Source organism: Dama dama, chromosome X (assembly GCF_033118175.1).
Source record: "Dama dama isolate Ldn47 chromosome X, ASM3311817v1, whole genome shotgun sequence".
NCBI lineage: Eukaryota > Metazoa > Chordata > Mammalia > Artiodactyla > Cervidae > Dama > Dama dama.
In genome coordinates this window covers 112,146,466-112,168,843 of record NC_083714.1, presented here as the reverse complement: position 1 = coordinate 112,168,843, position 22,378 = coordinate 112,146,466, and the positions used below count along the sequence as shown (strand labels likewise).

The following is a 22,378-nucleotide window of genomic DNA, read 5'->3' as shown; positions in this document are numbered from 1 at the left end:
TAGGCACCTGTAGTGCCCATCACCACGGAAATGCAAGTATCTGGATGCTGCCGGCTAAGCTTCTTGAGGGCAGGGCTGTATCATTCAGTGGTTGCCCTCCTGCCCCAAATGGCACCTGGCAGAAATTGTTTTTTGATCAAGCAAAGATGTAAAAGTAGTACATACAATTCACACAAAGTCTGTTTTGCCTTTTGAGGCAGGTTTGATTAGAGGGCATTAAGCGACTCTCTCAGCCTCTGTGAATATCAAGGCATGGAAGAGGCAAACTGGTTGCTCAAGGTTTTGACTTTCCTATTCAGTGCAAGGTTCACTTTCTCTAGGATTATGCTTCTGAATTTTAGTTACAGTTTTTCCTTGTGGGGTAAGGGAGTGTGGCACATTATTTTGCCTGCCATCAAAGTGCTGTCAAAAAAAAAAAGTGCTTTAATTGTGACAGTCACAGGCTCAGATTCCCTGTGGGAGAAACCTCTTCGAACTTGCTATGTTCATTTTTGAAAGAGGTAATTGGCATTTCTTTGCAAAGCCTTTTGTGACTGAAGATTTTCGCAAGGAACAAATACCATGAAGTCCATATATAGCTCAATGGAGCTTAACAGGGATCTTCGCTTAGAATGGGCCTTTCTATCATTAATATTTGGGGCCTTTTTTCTATCCATCCTATGTTCATAAATCAGGTGACTCCAGGGTCAGTTGAGACATAAGTTTTCCTTGTCACTCCACACCCACCCAGAGTCACCTTCTGGGCAACTTGGATGGGGACAAACTAAGGCACAGTCCCTACCCTTGCTCCCATCCCTGAGTTGCCAGATAGATGTCCAAGGGCCACAACCCTCCGATGAAGTTGAGAATACCGCCCCTGGTGTGAAATGGACTTTTCTCCACTTGGTGACCACAGCCTAAAAGCCACCTAATTGAGTATTACTCCTATTACTCTCCTATTACCACACCAGAAAACTCAGCAACTGTTATCTGCCTGCAGATTACCCTGCTCTACACAGCATTCATGGGCTTCCCAGGTGGTGCAATGGTAAAGAATCTGCCTGCCAACGCAGGAGACACAGGAGACATGGGTTTGATCCCTGGGTCAGGAAGGTCTCCTGAAGGAGGGCATGGCAACCCACTCCAGTATTTTTGCCTGGAGAATCCCATGGACAGAGGAGCCTGGTGGGCTACACTCCATGGGGTCGCAAAGACTGGGACACGACTGAGCAACTGAGTACTACCACCAAAAGGCAGTCGCACTCTTAGTCTTTAACCATGAAGACGGGAAGGTCATTCAGCACCTACTGCATGAGGCCGTCAATGGACACTGTAGTCACCACACCACCAACTGCCTCTTATGTCTAAGGAGCAGGTGATATATTCCTTTATCAGTTAACTCCAAGGAAAGAACCAACATACTTTCCACTAGATGAGAATTATGTGATTCATGACATTCTCCTTTTTGTCCTGGCTGCCAGGAAGTTCCGAGCCTCATTTCATGTTTATCACAGTAACTACAGTAACCTCTGTGGTTAGTATATTTGCTTCCTCCTTCTGCTCATGGCTTTGACTTTCTCTATTATTATAGTTTCAAAAATGGTAAGATGCCTGGAATCCTGACTGAGATCTTGCCTAGTCTCCCTCATACCTTCAGCAGTCACATGCACATCCTCGGTTGTTCTTGAAGGCCTCTGTCCCCAGACTCTGCTCTACTTATGGCTCTCAAGTGGGTGCCATTTTCTGGCACAGTCTTAGCTTGCCTGAAATTCAGGAGCAGGAAATGGGATTGCTTCACCAGATCCCCCTCCATCAGGCCATTAATAGGTGGCTTTAAGATGATCTCTAAACCCTCTTCCTTTCTGACTTTTAAGATGAGACACAAATTTGTTAATATTCATAGGCAAATATGAATCCCCGAGAAGGGAGTCTAGAAAGATCACTGAAAATATGTTGAATTCAGACAGGCAACAAAGCATTAATTTAACATTTAAAACTAACTCTTTTTCTTTTGCAGATGAGTTGATTTAATGGCTCATCTGTGGCCAATAATTAATCTCAGGTTACTACCCTCAAAGAATAAAAACTCATTTGACCAAGTATCTAAGAAGCAGCTATCTTTAAGACTTATCTGGTTTTTGCAAAATTAAAAAGTACTTAAGGGCAAGCATCTAAGTCATATTGGAGAAAGATCTAAGGGCTTAAGAAGAATACAATGACCCCAGAAACTGACTTCACATAACAGCTCCTAGTTCAGAACCTGGCTCTTGTTTCTAAGCCCAGATCCCTAATAGGACTGTACATCCTCCTTGATGACAACCTTTCCCCCTGTGGGTGAAAGCAAAGCCACAGCAATTCTGTTACTGGCAACTCTTCAATGCAGCAACTGGCCAAATCAGAATATAATTAAAATCTAAAAAAAACCCCCAAAACAACCCCCCCTTATTTTGGCTACATCATGTGGCATGTGGGATTTCTTAGTTCCCTGACCAGGGATCAAACCTGTGCCCCCTGCAGTAGAAGTGCAGAGTCTTAACCACTGGACCACCAGGGAAGTTCCTAAAACTATCTTGACTACACATTAGAGCTATGAGAGTTCTGGGATTAGGGACATAGATTATTTTCTGAGCCATGGCTTTATTTCCACGAGAAATCAGCTCTACAGCTTTCCTCAGGTTTAACTTCCTTACAGATTCTTCTAAATGTTAAAGATTTAAATTGTACTCCTATATAAAAGGTGCACTAGCTTAAGGATTAATCAGGGTTAACTTTTCTAGGATTCTACAGTGAAAGGAGGCTGGGATTTTCTCTTTAAAAAAACAACCCAAATCCAAACCGAGACTGTTCAAGTGACAGTTAGGTTAAGCCTTGATTTCTTCATCTACAAAAGTGGATACAGATGTCTCGATCTCTAGTTACAAGGATTAGGTAGAAGAACTAATTGCCTGGCAAATGTAGAGGAACACAATCTATTCCTATTATTTTAAGAGAAGTCAGGTTACTCATTTTTGTCTGAAGTCTTTACCATGGTCCTTTTGGGATTAAAGCAGAACCGTAGCATCTTATATAGTATTATTGGACATGTGTTCAGTTTGGCCTGAACTGTCTAAAGTCAGTTAATATGGCACAGACAATGAGCTGAACACCAGTGTGGGCTTTCTAGGGTGTCAGTGGCTGAAGGGAGAGAGCTGTAAAAATGCCACCTGGCACTTCTTCCATCATAGGTGGTTTTTGATGAACACTGAGGAAGGAATTTCATCCTTACCAGCTTGCCTTATTTGTATTCTTAGCTCCTGGCAGAATGCTTAGAACATACTAAGCAGTTAATACAGGCTGGTTGAGTCCAACTGTCCATGACACACCATGGAGTGGGTAATCAGACGGCCAGGGTGGGAAAAGGGCATGGAGAAAACGTCCTAAGGAGAGAGACTCCCCAAAGCAACGGGGCTCTGCCTGACAGCAAGTTGGTCATGGCCACGGGCATCCTGAAGGCAGGGTGCAGGCCCCGTCCAGCCGCGGGGGGCGAGTGGGCTGAAGGGAGAGAAGCCTGAGGGCAAAGCCCAGGCGGCGCAGGCTCTGGGCACCTGTGGCTGGACCGCTGGATGTGACGGTCACGGCGCCTGGGACCAGAGCGGTCAACCAGACTGATGAGGGAAGAGGGATCTGCGTGATCCCCAAGCCCAGGGCCCTATCTGTCCCGAGAGACCCCAGTTCTGAGAGGAGGGGGACAAAGGAGGCAGGAGAGAAGAAAGCGGTGAGCCCCGCCAGCAGACAGGGAACAAGGAAGATGCCCAGGTCAGGCCACAGGTTGCTCTGGTGCCCAGTGCCGCACGTGGGCATCCTGGTAAGGCCGAGACAAGTGTCTCCCACTCAGCAGTGCAGAGCAGTGCAGGGCTGGGCAGGGGCGAGGGCACAGGGAAGCTGGGCGCCAGGAGGGGAGCAGCAGTAGCAGCGATAGCAACAGCGGTGGCCGCAGCGGCAGCAGGTGAGGCAGAAAGCCCTGGAAAGTGGGCTGAGGTAACGCGGAGGGGGTCTGAGGAGCCCTGCAGCCAGCATACTGCTAGAGACATTACTACCAGCAGAAAACGACGTTCAGGTGAAGACCAGTGTGGAACCCAAGGACAGGGTGTCGAAGACCAGGACCAGGATTGAGACTTTGCCTCTAGCCACCCCTGGCCAGAAGATTTTTCCAATCCCTAGTAAGGAGGGATCAGTAGTTAAACAAAAATCAATCTACATTACACATCATATATTTAGTTCTCTAAAGGTCCAAGTTCATTGTTAAGTACACTGTATAGCGTTCACCCTACTGTTGCTTTCCTCCCCAGCCCCTTAACCAGATTCCAAGTTCAAGAACCCCATCAGGTGCTGGGACATGGAAATGGCTGAACCCCCTGGCCCTGAGGTTAGGATCTTGGGGCCGAGTAACTGAGCTGCCAGGCCCCAGGTCACATAAACCCTGGTTAAGCTGGTTCCATCCTCTCTTTGGGGATGGTTAGGGGCCCATGTCTCACACAGTGGCCCTTGACCAAGGATCTTCCCTGCCCCGGGGTAAGCCTTCTGGTGAACAAAGCCTGCTGGAGGAGAGCTGGTCTACCATTTCAGCAGGTGGTATACTGATTCTGTTGATAAGTGATATGGGATTTTCCGTACAGGTCGGTCTTAGAAACAGCAGGCCACAGAGTCACATGGGCACCCACAAACCTCTCCTGTAACCTGCCCAGGTGTCTACAACTCCCAAATCCTTCCTACTGGGCTTTGAGTCCCACTTGTTAGTTTGTCCTCTGATGAAAAATAGCTTGTGAGCATTTTTGATGTAAGGCCTTGTGCTTTTTCCTTTTCAAGTTTAATAATTTCAGTTTCTTCCAGCACAGGATGCATCTGCAGATCAACTAATCGTCTCTGAGCCCTCTCCAGGTTCTCCATATGCCTCCAAGTTTAAGCTCAGGGTCAGGCACTGTCCCTCAGTAAAGAGGTGGAGGAAGCTGAGAACCACCTCGGGTCTGTACCCCTGCTCCACCTGGCATACCCTGGGGCTCCCTTGTGCTTGCACTCATAAAGCTAGGGCTGCACATCAGACCCAGGGCCCAGGGTCAGAATTTCTTGCTGGTGATTAACCTAAGATGCTGGCAGAGGCTCTGATGGTCTAGTGTGAGCTGTACCAAGAGAGGAAAGGTGGCTGTGGTGTTTAACCAAGTGCCAGAGTCTCATCCTGAGTCAGATTACTGGAGGGTTTCTGGCAGGCACAGACCTGATCAGGCGCCTTGTTGAGCGCCTGAGTATAATGAATCTCATAAGAGAACAGTTTCTCTTTCTTAGATACACTGTGTGCGCTCTGAGCACAACGATTAGCTTGCATTTTGGGTGGTTAACTCACAGTACCTTCATTGCCGATACTTTCCTGCAGCTTGCTATTAGATTTTTATGTGACCCATGATGTTCTGATGGCACTTTTCGATTTCAGAACCTGAGCTTAGCATGCAAGCAGGATGACGGCGTGCCAGGGGTGGCCGGGCATTACCTGAGGCTCCACGTCCAGTATCGCGATGAGACCTTGCTCGTGGATCTTGCGGATGGTCTCCAGTTTTGTCCCGTACATCGCATCCTCGTGGCTGCCGTACTCCAGGTACTCGTTATTAGAGATGTCTTGCATCATTTGGTCATGAGATACAAAGTAATAATTCTTTCCGTTTTCTTCATCTTTCTTTGGAGGTCTGGTTGTATCTGCAAAGTCACAGGTTGAAAGAGGTTTAAGAGGCTGAGCATATGAGCTGATGCTCCCAATGGACCTGTGCTATGCTGTGCTCAGTTGCTCAGTCACGTCCGACTCTTTGTGACCCCACAGACTGGAGCCCGTCAGGCTCCTCTGTCCATGGGGATTCTCTAGGCAAGAATACTGGAGTGGATATCCTATGCTCTCTCCAGGGGGTCTTCCCAACCCAGGGATTGAACCCAGGTCTCCTGCATTGCAGGCGGATTCTTTACCATCTGAGCCACGAGAGGAGCCCCCAGTGGACCTACCCAAACTCAATCTCTCTTAAAAGCCATGGATCCTGTAGCATATGTCATGCTCTGTTCCCACCTCCAGTAGCTTTGTAGAAATCAGTTCTAGAAGTCCTATTTGTTCATGTGACATCAGAACACAGTAGTTGGTTAGTTGTTTGGTTTGGTGAACCTTTCTGTGTGTAGATGAGATCTATTTCATCCCTTCAAGGGTAATGACAGGGGAAAGACACTAAATGACCCAGGATTAACTTAACTTACTGTATGCTTTAATGCAGTTAGGTCTTCAGAGAAGGAAAAAGGAGAATTAAACAATGGAAATCCCCAAATGGTTATTTAAGTAAATGAAAATTAAGAAAAGTTTAAAAAATTCAGTTCCTCAATCTTACTAGCCACATTTCAGGGGTTTAGTACCCACATGTGGCTAGTGGCTACCGTACTGGACAGCACAGATATAGAATGCTCTCATGAAAGAACATTCTATTGAATAGTGCTGGTTTACAGCATCACATACAAGGAGACTATTAGAATAGAGCAAAAGGGATACCATATTGGAAACATAATGACCTTAGCCAGACATGGCCATAATAGTTAGGAAAGACCTAAACCAGGAATTGGCAAACTATGACTTGTAGGCCAAACATGGCCTGCTGTCTGTTCTTGTGAATAAAGTTTTATTGGAACACAGCCATGCTCATTTGTTTACATATTGTCTATGGCTGCTTTCAAGCCACAATGGCGGAGTTGAGTAGTTGTGTCAGAGACCATATGGCCTTCAAAACCTCAAATATTTGCTGTCTAGTCCTTTACAGAAAAGGTTTGCTGACCCCTGACCTGAGTGAGTGTTTACTAAAGTATCTGCCCATAAGTCCTACTTCTGTGGGATACTAACAGGACCAGCATTCTCCAAAATACACTTTAGGAAATGTTTTTCTAGATAAGCCAGAAACAACAGTTTTAGTTTTCTTTCTCCTTTTGCTTCTTTGCTTTTTTGAGCAGGGACAAATTTATGCAACTCTTTGTTGTACATGAGTCCAAACCCAGGGGGAGTTCCCCAACTCCTGCTCCAAAGAGACTGTACAACTCCCAAGTGCTCATGGACATGGAAATGTGGATGTTTAAAGAAGAACCCTTTCTCCAGGCACACAAAAAACTGAAGAAACAGCATACTATGTCGACACTGTATTATGTGCTATATACATACCCATGGTCAAATATTATGGCAAGAAGACATGATTAGGGTCAGCAACAGCACACTTTAAAACCAAGCTAGTTCACTGGCCATTTAATAACATAGAATTTCAACTGCTTACATGATCAAGAAGAAAGGTTAGCTAAGCTTGCTATGCTCATGGTCTAGACATAAGGAGAATTAAAATAATATTTGGAAGTATTTTACTAGAAAACTCAAGTGGTACTGATTGAAAGAATATTTGGTGAATTTCTTTTTTTTTTAGTAAATCAGGCAGGGTTCTGGGATGACAGTGGTCTGATGAAGCCTCACAACTCTTTGGGGTGTAGAGAAAAGTCAGTGGTGTTGACATGGCATTGGAAGGCACTGCAGGATGGAGTCAATCATCACGCATTCTCCTTTAGCTCTTCCCACTCTGAACAAAGCTCTAACTGTGAGAAAACTTTTAGGATTCAAATTTTAAACTTTGGAATAGTAATAATAATAATCATAAAATGAGAGTAGTAAGGTGGCTATTATCTATCCAGTATCTGCTAAGTACTTCACATGACCTCAAATCCTCTTCATCTTCCTGGAATTACTTCATTTTGTAATTGAGGAAGCAAAGAAGACATGAGATTAAGGATAAGATAGAGAAAATCAGGAGAATAAAAATATTGTAGATTTAAAATTCTTTATAATAAGCAGTGGGTAGCCCATTGGGTTTTAAAAGTGATAAAAATCAACAACTGAGGTACTGATTAAGGAAAATACTGTTATATCAAAGAAAACTATACTATCATTAAAACCTGTTTTTCTGAGGAATAATTCATCTGGGTAACATTTATGAGATACTGTTGGAACAATTAGTTTATGAACAGATTGGACGAGCCCAATTTTGTTAAACTATAACAGTGATAACACACACATACACATGCATATATTTGCACTAAGAGAAGCCTGGAAGGATATTCAATAAAATATTGATGGCACTATTATTTGGGAGCTGGTGGCTCAGTGGTAAAGAACCTGACTGTCAATGCAGGAGACTTTGGGTTCAATCCCTGGGTCAGGAAGATCCCTGAGGAGGAAATGGCAACCCACTCCAATATTCTTGCCTGGAAATCCCATGGACAGAGGAGCCTGGCAGGCTACACCATGGGTTCACAAAGAGCTGGACATGACTGAGTGACTAAACAACAACTATTAGGGGTGGGGTGGGGTTGGGATTCACTGTTAACTCATTTTCTTCTTTGTTCTTTTCTGGATTTTCCAAATTTCCTATAATGAACAGTTCTTACTTATGTCATCAGAAAAAATATGTAAATTACAAGGTTAGAAAAATACTAGGAAAAATATACTTAATTGCTTACGTGGAATAGGGTATGCAAACCGGTCTGGGTGCTTTGTGATGAGGGTGTTCTTTATGTGTCTTCTCCCAACACCATGTGCACCTATGTCATTTTTTAAAAAAGTTAAAATTGATAATTGTTAATAATAATTGTAAAATGTTTTGAAGGTGAAAATAAGAAAGCCACTTATACAGTCAAACTTACCTAATAGGACTAGTGTTTTCCTTTTGAATGCTGGCAGTTTTACTACTTCTTCATATGTAACAAGATCTAATTGATCAAACACTAAAATGCAAAGGTTTAGAAGGAATATAAATTTACAGAAGGAATAGTTCATGTATATAAATTATAATTTTACTGGCAAAACCAAAATTATAGTAAATTCATGTCTTAAGAAATATGAATCCAACTTATGATATATAGCTCACATGTAATTTAAGTCATATAACCTTTCGGGAGAAGATTTTACTTTTAAGCCCATGAAAATGCACTTTAGAACCAGAGGCATCCAAATACATGTTGAGTACATGCATATAAGTCCAATTGTAAAAGATACTACATATTTTTTCATGCAGTACCCAACAAATCATATGAGTTCATTCAAAACCACATGCTGTTCATATTTTTGCAATTTTAAGAAATCAGCAATACTAAAAAGAAAAAGTCTCCAGACAGTGACTAACATGAATATAGCGTGAATGCAACTAGAGTTAACCAAGAAAGAGGCCAGCTAGATTATTTCTAGGGATGGATGAGAGATGCATGGACAGCTGGTCTTTAACTTGATGGTTCTTTCTTTCAGCAGAGTTGCTGAAGGTAGCATGCTAGATTCTGTCAAAGTCAAGTTCTGTAAGTATGATTTCACAAACTTTGGAAATAAGCATCTCACAGGTTTTACTGTAACCCAGCTAGCTATCCATTCAATGGAAAGTCTTGGGTGTGTAAGTAGGGGAACATGGTTCCCTGGACTCCTAACTTTGTCAGCCTGTATGTGGTAAGTTGGGATGGATAGAACCGGAAGAAGCATGAAGCAGTCTGAACTTGAAAACCTTTGCAAAAGGGAGTTCTCTAATCATTACAGACTGAGAAGAAAAGCTTTAAAAATAGCTTTTTGAAACCTGATTCTTAATAAAACTATTACAAAAACTTTCCCAAGAGGATGACCGTTCCTGTTGAAGTTTAAGGTAGTCCGATTCTCACACACATTTGAAAATTCTCACAAGAAGGTTAAAATCATGTATCTGTGTTTCTGTAATATTTTTTTTCTATGTGGTATTACCCAAATGTTGTCAGGCACACACTGAAATTTCTATTCTTTTTTTTTAAAAGAATATTGAATAAGGTCTGGATTTTAGAGGGATTGAAATAAATTCCATGAAACTGATTCCATGGTGTAATAGAGGAATCTACAATGCTTCAGTTGATCATTAAGAGAAGCGTCTGCTCCCTGAAACAATATGGCCAAATGTTTTTGAATATCAGCTCAGTCCTTAACATTTGTGATCTTCCCAGTAGCAAAGAACCTTAAAATGCAAAATAGGATACTCTGGAATGCAACAGATCAGAAACAAACAAACAGAAGTATCATTCCCAAAATATTAAAAAAGAGAAATAAAATATGTTAAAAATAAGGGTTAGTGCATGTTAATGGGTATTTGTGCATTTGTTTTCCTTTGATAACTTGATTGCATAAAGGTTGACTAAAAGACTTTAAAGCATATTTCTCTAGCAACAGCTAAAAACCACAAAATGCTTTCTGTGTTTAGAATGGCAGATTCACAAAATCGAAATGAACAGGAGGTTCTCTGCAGGGCAGAGCTAGCTAGTCATGCTGCAGTGGTAATGGTGATGAAGAGTTGTAAAAATAAAAGCAGGAGAGCAGACGGCATTGCTCTTTATACCTATTGCCCTCTGAGTGCTATGTCCATCAAGAAAAGTATGCTTATGAAAGAGGTCCATCAACAAGCCGATATATTTTAGTATCTAGAAATAATCAAGCATCTCACAAAAGAGCAAGATGTCGACACAGATTTTTCTGAATGGTATATACATCTCTTTCCCTCTATAGAGCCCTAACTCCAATCTTACTGAATTAAGTCATCTTTTTTCAACCACATAAGAATGAGTTAGATATTAACAATCAATACGACAAACAAATGAACAGATGTTACACATCAATATCTTAACCATAAATGAGTAGCATGAAGAGGTTACTCTGGTCTAAATGAAATCACATGGCCACGGGATGGAGAAACAATAAAAGAGGATATTTTCAGATATGACATACAAGGAATATAAGGAGAACACTTCGAGACTGAACTTTTAAAGGTTTTAAGTTGTTTGCTGATTAAAAGAAAGGGACTTAATGAGAGGAAATTGTCAAAAACAAAGAGGCACAGTCACTCAACAGGTTACTTACATGCACAGAGGCCATTGGGAGTAAGACAGCATGAAAAATGTACAGGGGTCATTGAAATATGGCTTTTAATATATTAGTAAAATAAAAGTATAATATGCACAAAAGAAACTTTACCATGCAATATTCTAAACACAAGGCAAATAAATCACATTAAGAAACAAACTCATTTTAATAAAAAAAATCCAACAATACCCTTATAATAAGTCAGTGGGTTTTATATACTAGCAAATGCATACAAGTTTTGTCTGGGAATCATTACAAGAAACCTTCTTCAGGGAGTGTAGGTGTGGAAGTCTTTTGCTTTTCATTTTGTCTTTTCTAATCACATGTGCCTATTATTTTTACTATTTAAAAAACAGTCAACAGGGCCACTTTCAGTTGTCTTTAGAGTTCTCGGTATTAAAGAAAACAAAAGTAATAGTTTTTTAAATTCAACAGTACTAATTTGTGATATAAGCATAATTTAAGCACACCTATGAATGGTATTGTAGAAATCCTCTATAGATTTGTTCATATTTGTGTATATAAATGGGGTTTCTCAGGATATTTAAATACCACTGCTCAGGACTTTAACATTAAGAAAAATGAATTAATGAAGACTTTAAGAAAAAAGTTTGTACTAATAACTTGACCTAAAACTGACTTTGGAAGTCCTAGGGCTGCTGAGGAATCTCAATGCCTCAAAGAGTATAGTTCTTCTAGAAGCATGACAATGCTTTTTGTGTCAAATTTGTGACAAAAAATTTTTTATGTGTTACAGAAAATGTCTTTGCTGTAAACTCAAACATAATCAAATCTATTCCCAAGGCTTCAGAAATACAGTCTGGCACATCGTCCTGACTCCTCTGTAAGCTATTCAACATTCAAGACACCTGTAAGTATTTAGGTAACTACTCTCCAGTAGAATCTTTTTCCATAAAAAAACTTAAACATTTATTCCTTGCCTCAGTAGGAAAAGCCACATAGTATCTTCAAATACCAAACCTCCACTTAGGTGAGAAATTTCACACAAGTAACACGGGGCCGAGTGCACACACAAATGCCTGCAGTGGCCAGGTAACTAATTTGTTTGGGTGAATGGGCCACGTGCAAGGATGGAGCCATGGAGACAATGGATCCTAGAGAATGAGTGTTCATCCAAGAGGGACCTCAACAGCCTAGAGTTGCTAAGGGAGGAAATGGGTCCCATGTTACCACACTCTGTTCCTTCAAGGAAAGGTAGAAACCCAGATTTTATGTTAAATATTTGATTTTCAGTTGATTATTTTAAACACTATGTGTGTATGGAAAAAACAACATTTGTTTATGGGTCACATTCAGCTGACAGACTCCCACTATATAAAGTGAGAAGTAGGCAACAGTTTGAATAGAATTATGCTTTAACTAAACATGTGGAATTTCCAGGTAACAGAAATGGAAATAATTAATTCTAGTATTTTATCATTTCCATCAGTTCTAGGTCTTAATAAAGTTCTCATCTTTCATTTTTACTACAAATATAAACAACTTCAGAATTTAATGATGAGGTTTGGATCCTGCTATCAACAGTTGCAGAATTCTTAGATAGGAAAAAAAACATATGGTCCTTATTTTTTTAAAATTATTTTAAAATTGAAGTATAGCTGACTAACAATGTTTTAGTTTCAGGTGTATAGCAAAGTGATTCACTTTATATATATATATATATTCTTTTTCAGATTCTTTCCCCTTATAGGTTATTACAAAATATTGAGTTCCCTGTGCTATACAGTAGTAGGTCCTTGTCGGTTACCTATTTTATATGTAGTAGTGTGTATATGTTAATCCCAATGGCCCTTATTTTACTTTACTGAGGACTATGGGAGGATACCCTACTGTATTTTACAATCAACTCTTGAATAAATCAGAAAACCTCTTTCAGAAATATAGTTTGATTTGTGGCCTATGAACCCATTTATCTAGTTCTTGGTATTTAAAAATATGATATTTCAAAGTACTCAAAGCATTTACTTTCCTATTGGAGGTCAGTAGTATGTGTTTCTCTCTTTTAGAGCAATTCTTTATGTCAACAATGCCACGTATTAGGGTAAACTTTCATCATAGCTAAAAGCAGAACAGCTGATAAAATACTTGACTTTCCTTCCTGACAGTTTCATCTCTTATAAAGTCAAGGTAATAAGCAAATGGTTCTTCTGGTCTTTATGATTAACAAAAGCTAAGAGTTGGTTTGTGATGGGGAAGAAAGCTGGAGAGAGGTGGCAGATAGGACTTGATGAGGAAGACCATTGCTTAGGAAGATGCTACAGGTAACAAGAAGTGGTGGTGGTCTTTGCTACTCCTCTTAATTTTAAGTTTACAAGATCTTAGATACATCCATGGTTTTGGATAGGAGTGTTGTGTTAAAAGACGACAGAGAAAAAGCAATCCTATTCCATCTCTATGAGGCTCCTGCCTTCTCCATCAGGGGTGATAAAGCCTTCAATATAATGGGCAACGTTTACCAGAGCTAAACCCTTAGATAAGGGACACCGACTGAGTACTTGGCTTCATTAAATGATACCCATTTGTCAGGGCCAGTGATGAAATAACCTGAGATCCACTGAACTTTAGAATTGGCAAAGAGATCCTTGAGTGACTAAAACCCAGTCTCCTCATTTTGAGGCCCACAGGAGTCAAATGATTTACTTGAGCTGAATGGTTACTCAGGTGTCCTAACTCCTGGTCCTAGCTCAGGCTGGCTATTCAGCTTACAGGTGTGTTTGCAGGCCCACCAAGTACCACCTATGATGAATCAGAGAGAATGGGAACAATGGAAGATCAGTGGAGCCCTGGTGGTCAAAGAATGGAAAAAGTGGACTGACCACCAGATGGGATGCTGGTTCTCTGGTAAAATTCTTAAGTGAACTATTCAGTGGATTCTTTGTCAGAATTTAGAGATTCTAGTTTTTCAACTGACTTCTTATTTTTCCTCAGAGTTGAATTAAAGAGTACTGGCAAACTGGATACTCATCTCTACATGCCCTCTATCAGTACAGTATAAAAAGCTAAGGATGGATTAACAGCCTCATTGGCCATTTCTTTGCTTTTCTAGGTTTAAATTAATTTTAATGCCATCTATATAAAAATTACAAGGTGATACATATATATGTAATGTCAACAGACCTTTTGAACCTGTTTGAAGCTGGTGGAAATCAAGGTGATTATGGAGACTTGGCAATAACCACTGACATTTTGTGTTAAACAACATTCTGCTGATACTACAGTGAATTTCTTCAAATAGTATTACTTAAGCATTTACAATTAGTTTTAACTACTTATATTTAACTAATCTACTTTAAATATTTCTTCCCTTTATAAAGCAAAAAATGCCATTATTAGACTAGTGTTCTATAGTGGTGCTTAATCAGAGATGATCCATTTTATTGGAATAAAAATATCATGATGGGAAAGATTCCTTATTTAACTGAACCATTTAAAATTAAGCCATGTGGTCACTCACATTCATTCCACATTATACAGTACTTCAAAGTGTTTACTTTTACTCTCAGATCAAGAAATGAATCATTCAGAGTTTCAAAATAATTTTTCCTGATAAATGGTAATAAAACATTCTACAGAGGGAATAGCATTTCATATTTGTCAGGAATATTATACCATCAAATTGGGTATGCATGATTGCATTCACTTGATTTTTTTTCTTTTGCCATATATTTGATGTTAGAGTTATTTCTGAAACCTTGGGAACTAGCCTAATGCCCATGTTGGGGCTTGCAATTCCTCAGAAAAAGTTCCTTATAAAAGGAGTCATATTAAGAAGGTATTAAAAGTAAGTAAATCCCACTCTGTCATCATGAAGTTTCTTTAACTTAAGTTACATCCTGTGAGTCCTCTGGGAATTTTACTGCAATGACAGAGCATGGTTTTTTGGTATTCATTTCAGTTCTTAGCAAATGAGTGACTATTTTGACTTAAGTTGAATGCAAGCTTCAAAACAGACAAACATACCATGAAGGGCAGGCCAAGATAACGTCCTTGGTCTTTTAGGAGCTAGGAAGTACCGTGAAGGAAGAAGACTAGTGACAGGAACTAATGTCATTTGTGCTCTTTCAAATCAATCACAGCTCTGTTAAGAGTGCACATCTGCCCTGAGGAATGTGTCACAGGGCTATATCCTAGGGCCAGAGAGGAGCCAGGAGTGAGGGTATTTGCTCAAAACCAATCTCAGCAAGAGGTAAGAATCCTGGTGACTTGGCAAGCCCTCAATCTCTCATTTCTCAGGGCAGGACTTAATGTACTGGGTTCTCTGAGTTCCAGAGTTCTGTTTCCAAATAGCATTTTCTTCCTATAAAGTAGAGCTCTGTAAAATATTTGGCAAATATAAGCAACATAATAATTGAAGGGAGGGGTTTCTTACAAGTTTTGTAAGCTGATGAAAGATCTCATGTGGTGACATTTTTGGATAGAGAACTCTGAAGACGGAATTGAGGTGTGACATCTTCTTTGGTCTTTGAGATGTTTAACCCGTCTTAGTAAGTCGTACTTTTCCCTACCTGCATTGTGCTTTGCCAAATATTTATCTTTGTACTGCTTCTTTTTCTTGCCAAACCAAGTGCAGCTGGCCTGCTGCTCCTGTTTGGTCTTCTCCATGGCAATGCAAGCGACTCGCCTAGCACACAAAGAAAGGGAAAAAAAAAACAAACCCACAAATGTATAGTTTTATGCCGATAAGAGAGAAAAACCAGTCATTTGAAGAATGAATTGCATGAACAAACTCCTCAGAAATGCTTCAAATTATTCAGGTAAAGGTTTGTTCCTCGAAAAGTTCCTAGACATGTTTAAAAAAAATGCAGGTTTCTAACAAAATAACATTCTATCACTTGAACATATACATGTAACTGATGACACAGATGAGAAGTAAACATAATAGTCATGAAATACAGTGCAATGAGTGTGGGATTTTGAGTTGAGACAAGTCTGATTTGAATCCTGGCTCTCTCAATTATTAGCTTTTATCAATTTAGTGTTAGGTGCTTTTCTGGAAAATTTACATATATTAATTCATTTAATCTTTCTAGCAACATGTGAAATTGTGTCTGTTTTACAGATGAGGGGATCAAAGGACTGAGGGGTTAATTAATTTGTCCCGGGTGTGTGCATGTGCTCAGTCGCTCAGTTGTGTCCAACTCTTTGCAACCCCGTGGGCTGTGGCCCACCAGGCTCCTCTGTCCATGGGGATTCTCCAGGCAAGGATACTGGAGTGGGTTGCCATGCCCTCCTCCAGGGGGATCATCCCAACCCAGGGATCGAACCCAGGTCTCCTGCATTGCAGGCAGATTCTTTACCATCTGAGTCACCAGGGAAGCCCATGAATGCTGGAGTGGGTAGCCTATCCCTTCTCCAGGGGATCTTCCTGACCCAGGAATCGAACCAGGCTTCCTGCATGGCAGGTGGATTTGTTACCAGCTGAGCTCTCTGGGAAACCCAGATATATTTTCATCTTTCTAACAGCATGTGAAATTGTGTCTGTTTTACAGATGAGGGGACCAAAGGACTGAGAGGTTAATTAATTTGTCCTGTGTGTGTGCATGTGCTCTGTCGCTCAGCTGTGTCCAACTCTTTGCAACCCCATGGGCTGTAGCCTACCAGGCTCCTCTGTCCGTGGGATTCTCCAGGCAAGAATACTGGACTGGGTTGCCATTTTCCTACTCTAGGGGATCTTCCTGACCCGAGGGATTGAACCCGCATCTCTTGTGTCTCCTGCATTGTCAGGCAGATTCTTTACCACTGCACCACCTGGGAAGCCCCTAATTTGTCCCAATCAAACAGCTAATAAGTGGGAGAATGAGGACAGTTTGGCATCAGAGCCCATGCTCTTAGGTGGTATATTGTTTTGGCAAGTTCCTTAATCTAGAATCCTAGAAATGTTTAAAAAACGCAGGTTTCTAACAAAATAACATTGTATCACTTGGACATATACATATAACTGATGACACAGAAGAGGAGTAAACATATAGTCATGAAATACAGTGCAATGAGTGTGAGATTTTGAGTTGAGACAAGTCTGATTTGAATCCTTGCTCTCTCAATTGTTAGCTTTTATCAATTTAGTGTTAGGTGTTTTTCTAGGAAATTTACATATATTAATGCAGCTAATCTTTCTATCTCTTGGATGACTGTTGCAAACAATTTCAACAAAAAATGTAAATAATATCTTTATTACAGTAGCAGGCAAAGTAGTTGCCTAATAAATGGTACTACTATTACAACATGGAGATTCTAGGTTGGGGGAAAAAAAACTGTGATTGAATTCAGTTAGGATTACATTCAGAAAAATCATAATTTTGTTCTACATGATTACAGTATTCAACATTGGTAACATATGCATAAATGTTAATAAGTTGCTCTCTTAGGTTCAGTCTAAGCAAGTACTTGCCTTTCAGGATATTGCCACAGAAGGTTTTGCTTACTTAAGGACTTTGCTTGTGGGCCAACATGGGGGTCCCTGAGTGAACCACATATAAGGAGAATTCAAAATCACTATCAGAATGCCATACAATGCTATTGAAATGATGAATTGTTTTCTAATGAAGTTGTACTGACTTATTATTCTCCCCCTAGCAGTGTAGAGTTCCTTTGTTCCACTTCCATGTCAATACTTGGTATTATCAGTCTGTAATTTTAGCCATCATGGTGGATAAGCAGTGAAATAACAGTTTTAAGTTTGTATTTCACTGATCATTAATGAGATCAAGCACCTTTTCATATGCTTATTGGCTATTGGAGTTCTTCTTTTGTAAAGTGCCTATTCAAAGACTACTTTCTTATCCAGTTGTCTTTTCCTCATTGATTTGTAGGAAGTCTTTATATGGCCTAAATATTACACTTTTGTTAGTTATATATGTTGTAGGTACCTTCTTCCACTCTGTGGCTTGCCTTTCTAACCTTTTTATAGTATTTGATAAAGATAACATTAGTTTTTAGTCAAATCTAGCAATATTTTCATTTATGGGAAATATTTTTGATATCTTTTTAAGGAAATCCTTCCTTGTCCCTAAAGATATTCTCCAGTATTACCTTCTCAAGAGTTTATAGTTTTGTCTTTCATGTTTTGGTTTTTAATACACCAGAACTGTTTTTTGTATATAGTATGAAGTTAGGGGTCAATTTCTTTCATTTCCCGCCCCCCCCCCCCACCTCAATGGATACCAATCATCCCAGCATAATTTATGGAAAAGTCTATTCATTCCTCACTAGTGACTATATATGAGAGTGTTTAGGGGGTCTCTTCAGTTGGCCTATTTGAGCATTTCTAAGCCCATACCTTATTATCTTAACTACCAAAGCTTTATAGTAAGTCTTGGTATCATTGAGGCAAGTCCTCTCTGTTCTTCTAGAAGAGCATCTTGACTATTCCCAATTCTGTGCATTTCCATGAAAACTTTAAAATTAGCTTGTGAATTTCAAAATGGTTGGGAATGAATTGAATCTATTAATCAATTTGGGAGGAATAGATATCTTTACAATATTAAGTCTTCTAGTCCCTAAATACAGTATGTCTATACATTTATTTAGGTCTTCTTTAATGTCTCAATAAGTTTTATAATTTATTCTCTAAATGTCCTGAACAACTTTATTAGATTTGTTCCTAGGTTGTTGATTTAAAAAGATTTTATAAATGGTTTTAAAAAATTTATAATATTGAAAAATTCAAACATATACAATAATACCATGTAACGAACCCCAAATACCTACAACTCAGCTTCAACATTTATTAACTCATGGGTTATTTTGTGTTATTTATAACCTACCCACCCTAAGATTAGGCTTCCCAGGTGGTGCAGTGATAAATAATCCGCCTGCTAACACAGGAGACACAGGTTTGATCCCTGGCTTGGGAAGATCCCCTGGAGAAGGAAATGACAACCCACTCCAGGATTCTTGCCTGGAAAATCTCATGGACAGAGGAGCTTGGCGGGCTACAGTCCATGGGGTCACAAAGAGTTGGACATGACTCAGCGATTGAGAATGCACCCTAAGATTATTTTGAAAAAAAAAAAAAATCCAACTTTGTATTATTTCCTCCTTAAATATTCTTAAATTCCCTTTAAACCTATAGGTTTCCCCTTCTTCCCCCTCCACCTTTTCTTCTTGCAATTCATTTGTTGCAGAAACTGGTTGTCTGTCCTACAGTTTCTGATTTCACCCCTGTGGTGTCTTTAATAAGTCCCTCTGTCTTTTGTATTTCTTGCAAACAACTAATTAGATCTAGAGGTCTAATCAAACTTGAGCTTTATTTTTTTTTTTTGCAAGAGTACTTTACAGTATTAGGGTGTTATATAGGGTATTTTAAAAAATTACTTTCTATTTTTTTTTACTGGTAAATAGAAATATAATTCATTTTGTATACTTATTTTTATATCAGCCATCTTGCTAAACTCTCATACTAATTGTAATTGTTTATATATATATTAATAGATTCCTTTGAATTTCTACACAGAATCCTATCACCTGTAATTTTTTTTTCCTTTCCAATTATGTTTGCTATAGGTTTATTGTAGATGCTCTCAATCAGGTTAAGGAAGTTCCCTTCAACTTCACAGTCTGTGAGAGTTTTAATTATGAATGGATTTTGGATTTTAACAAATATTTTTCCTGCATCTAATGATAATGACTTTGTGGATTTTTCTTCTTTAGTCTGTTAATATGGTGGATCGGTTTTTAAATGTTGAACCAGCTGTGCATTCCCAGCACAAACTCTACTAGGTCAAGATGTATTATTCTTTTTGTAGATTCAGTTTGCTGAATTTCAGATTCTTTTGCTAGATTCAGTTTGTTAATATTTTGCTGAGGGTTTTTACATCTGTGTTCATAAGGGATAATAAATACCCATATTCAAAATTTATTGAATTTTTGTATCAGGGTAACGCTGGGGTCATGAAATGAGTCAGGAAGCATTCTCTTCTACTTTCTTCAAGAGTCTTTCCTCCATGTCTCTTTCTTTCTCTTGCTCATTGAGGGCTTTATTTATATTTATTTTTGGTTAGGAGAAAGACATTTATTGGGTAATACTGTGAACTGTCTCTCAGCAACAGTACCAACGTCAATCTCCATATATTACCTAAGTGGCATACAGAGGAGGCTGATGAAACCTTTGGGAATTCTTCCAGTACAAGCCAATATGTGTTGTTAGTCATAACTACAGCTTCTGTGAGGCATATGCTCTTTGGAAACCTAAACAGAACTGAGGCATTTTTGACAGGTTAAGAGACCAAAATAAAAAAAATCCTGACCTTGTGAAGCTTATGTTATAGTGTACAGAGTATCTTACAAGAAATGATTTTAAGCTTAAAAAAAGTTCCCAGTAAAAATTTGTGGTGTGGTCATATGTGGTGTAACGAGAGAGGAATGAAACTGATTTTTACCAGGCACTCAGGAAATGAATGTTATTTCTTTTAGCTCTGTAAGTGCAAGGAAACTGTTAGAATTTAGGTCAACACGGAGGAAATTTCAAACACATGTTTAACATTTATTGCTGACTTGGAAGAGGATCTAGTAGGCAAGGGAAGGGATGACAGAGTCAGGGACTCAAATCATATCCAAGGATTAGACTGATGGGCCTTGTCAAGCAAGATGAAATTTACCAAGGATAAAGAAGGTAAGGTATTTGGGTTCAAACAAATTGATTTCTCATCTGGAGAATGTGAAAAATTTAATTTGGTAGCAACACATCTAAACAAAGCTTCCGGGTTTGGCTGATAGTATTGTTTCAAATCTTTCTCATTAGCATTACATGTCTACCATATGACATTCTAGAGACCAATTCACTTTTCCAACAAGGAATTCTTTTTCCCCTCAGCTGGGAATATCTTCTTGTACTGCCAAAGTCCTACTCAACATCTCAAGGAATATACTGTCCAGTGGGCCTCTTCCTCATTATCCTAGTTAGAATTCCTTTCTCCCTCTATAGTCTTTGCAACTTTACTGAGTTCAGTTTTTCTGCAGTAAACTGAACATAATATATAAAGTATAAAATTTCAGTTTTGAAATATACATCCCATGAAACCATCATCATAATCAAAACAACAAATATTTTCATCATCCCAGGACTTTTCTTATGCCCTTCTGTAATCCCTCCTTCCCTCCTACAGATCCCCAGGAACTAAAGGTTAGTTTTGATTTTCTAGAGTTTTATATAAGGGAATTATAGTACGTTCTCTGTTTTGCCTAGTGCTTTTGAGTTTCACTCATATTGTTGTGTGTTACCAATAGTTCCTTTCTTTTAACTGCATCCTATTGTATGGATATGCCATAATTTGTTTATCCATTGACCTGTTGATGAAAACACTAAAAATGTTTACAAATTTAAAAAAATTTAAAAAATTTTTTTAATTAAAAAAAATTGTAATAGGTGTGTGGCCACTGAGTTTTTGTTAGTGCATTTTTTTTGTCCTTGGAAATTCCTTTAGGTTCTATTTCAAATCTGTTATGCCATTCATCCCTCCCCCCATACTCTGAAGATATTTTTTAAGCATTGTTGTTCAGTCACTCATTTATGTCTGACTCTTTGTGACCCCATGGACTGCAGCATGCCAGGCTTCCCTGTCCTTCACTATCTCCTGGAGTTGGCTCAAACTCATGTCCATTGAGTCAGTGATGCCATCCAACCATCTCATCCTCTGTTGTCCCCTTCTCCTCCTGCCTTAAATTCTTCCTAGCATCAGGGTCTTTTCCAGTGAGTTGGCTCTTTACATCAGATGGCGAAAGTATCTGAGCTTCAGCATCAGTCCTTCCAATGAATATTCAGGGTTGATTTCCTTTAGGATTGACTGGTTTGCTCTCCTTGCTGTCCAAGGGACTCTCAAGAGTATTCTCCAGCACCACAGTTTGAAGGCATCAATTCTTCTGTGCTCAGCCTTTTTTATTGTCCAGCTCTCACATCCATGCATGACTACTGAAAAAACCATAGCTTTGTCTATATGGACCTTTGTAGGCAAAGTAATGTCTCTGCTTTTTAATATGCTGTCTAGGTTTGTCATTGCTTTTCTTCCAAGGAGCAAGTGTCTTAATTTTCAAGGCTGCAGTCACCATCCACAGTGATTTTGGACCCCAAGAAAATAAACTCTCTCACTGTTTCCATTGTTTCCCCATTATTTGCTATGAAATGATGGGATTGGATGCCATGATCTTCATTTTTTGATGCTGAGTTTTAAGCTAGCTTTTTCACTTTCCTCTTTCACCTTCATCAAGAGGCTCTTTAGTTCCTCTTTGCTTTCTGTCATAAGGGTGGTGTCATCTGCATATCTGAAGTTATGGATATTTCTCCTGGCAATCTTGATTCCAGCTTGTGTTTCATCCAGCCTGGCATTTCACATGATGTACTCTGCATGTAAGTTAAATAGCCAGGGTGACAATATACCACCTTGACGTACTCCTTTCCCGATTTGGAACCAGTCTGTTGTTCCATGTCCAGTTCTA

At 39.4% G+C, this 22,378-nt stretch overlaps 1 protein-coding gene and 1 non-coding gene across 13 annotated transcripts in view; both read right to left on the bottom strand.

The window, feature by feature from the left end:
• CASK (calcium/calmodulin dependent serine protein kinase) overlaps positions 1–22,378 on the bottom strand; it is a 386,525-nt gene that overhangs the window by 10,839 nt on the left and 353,308 nt on the right. For all 12 annotated transcript variants that reach the window (XM_061136699.1, XM_061136701.1, XM_061136702.1 and 9 more), the window contains 4 exons: positions 15,454–15,569; positions 8,710–8,790; positions 8,527–8,607; positions 5,501–5,703 (listed from right to left, as the gene is read on the bottom strand). In XM_061136699.1, coding sequence (XP_060992682.1) covers positions 5,501–5,703; positions 8,527–8,607; positions 8,710–8,790; positions 15,454–15,569 — 481 coding nt within the window. The remainder of the gene's footprint in view (positions 1–5,500; positions 5,704–8,526; positions 8,608–8,709; positions 8,791–15,453; positions 15,570–22,378) is intronic.
• TRNAR-UCU (transfer RNA arginine (anticodon UCU)) lies at positions 2,461–2,533 on the bottom strand. The gene has a single exon. It is a non-coding gene; the product is annotated as a tRNA-Arg (tRNA).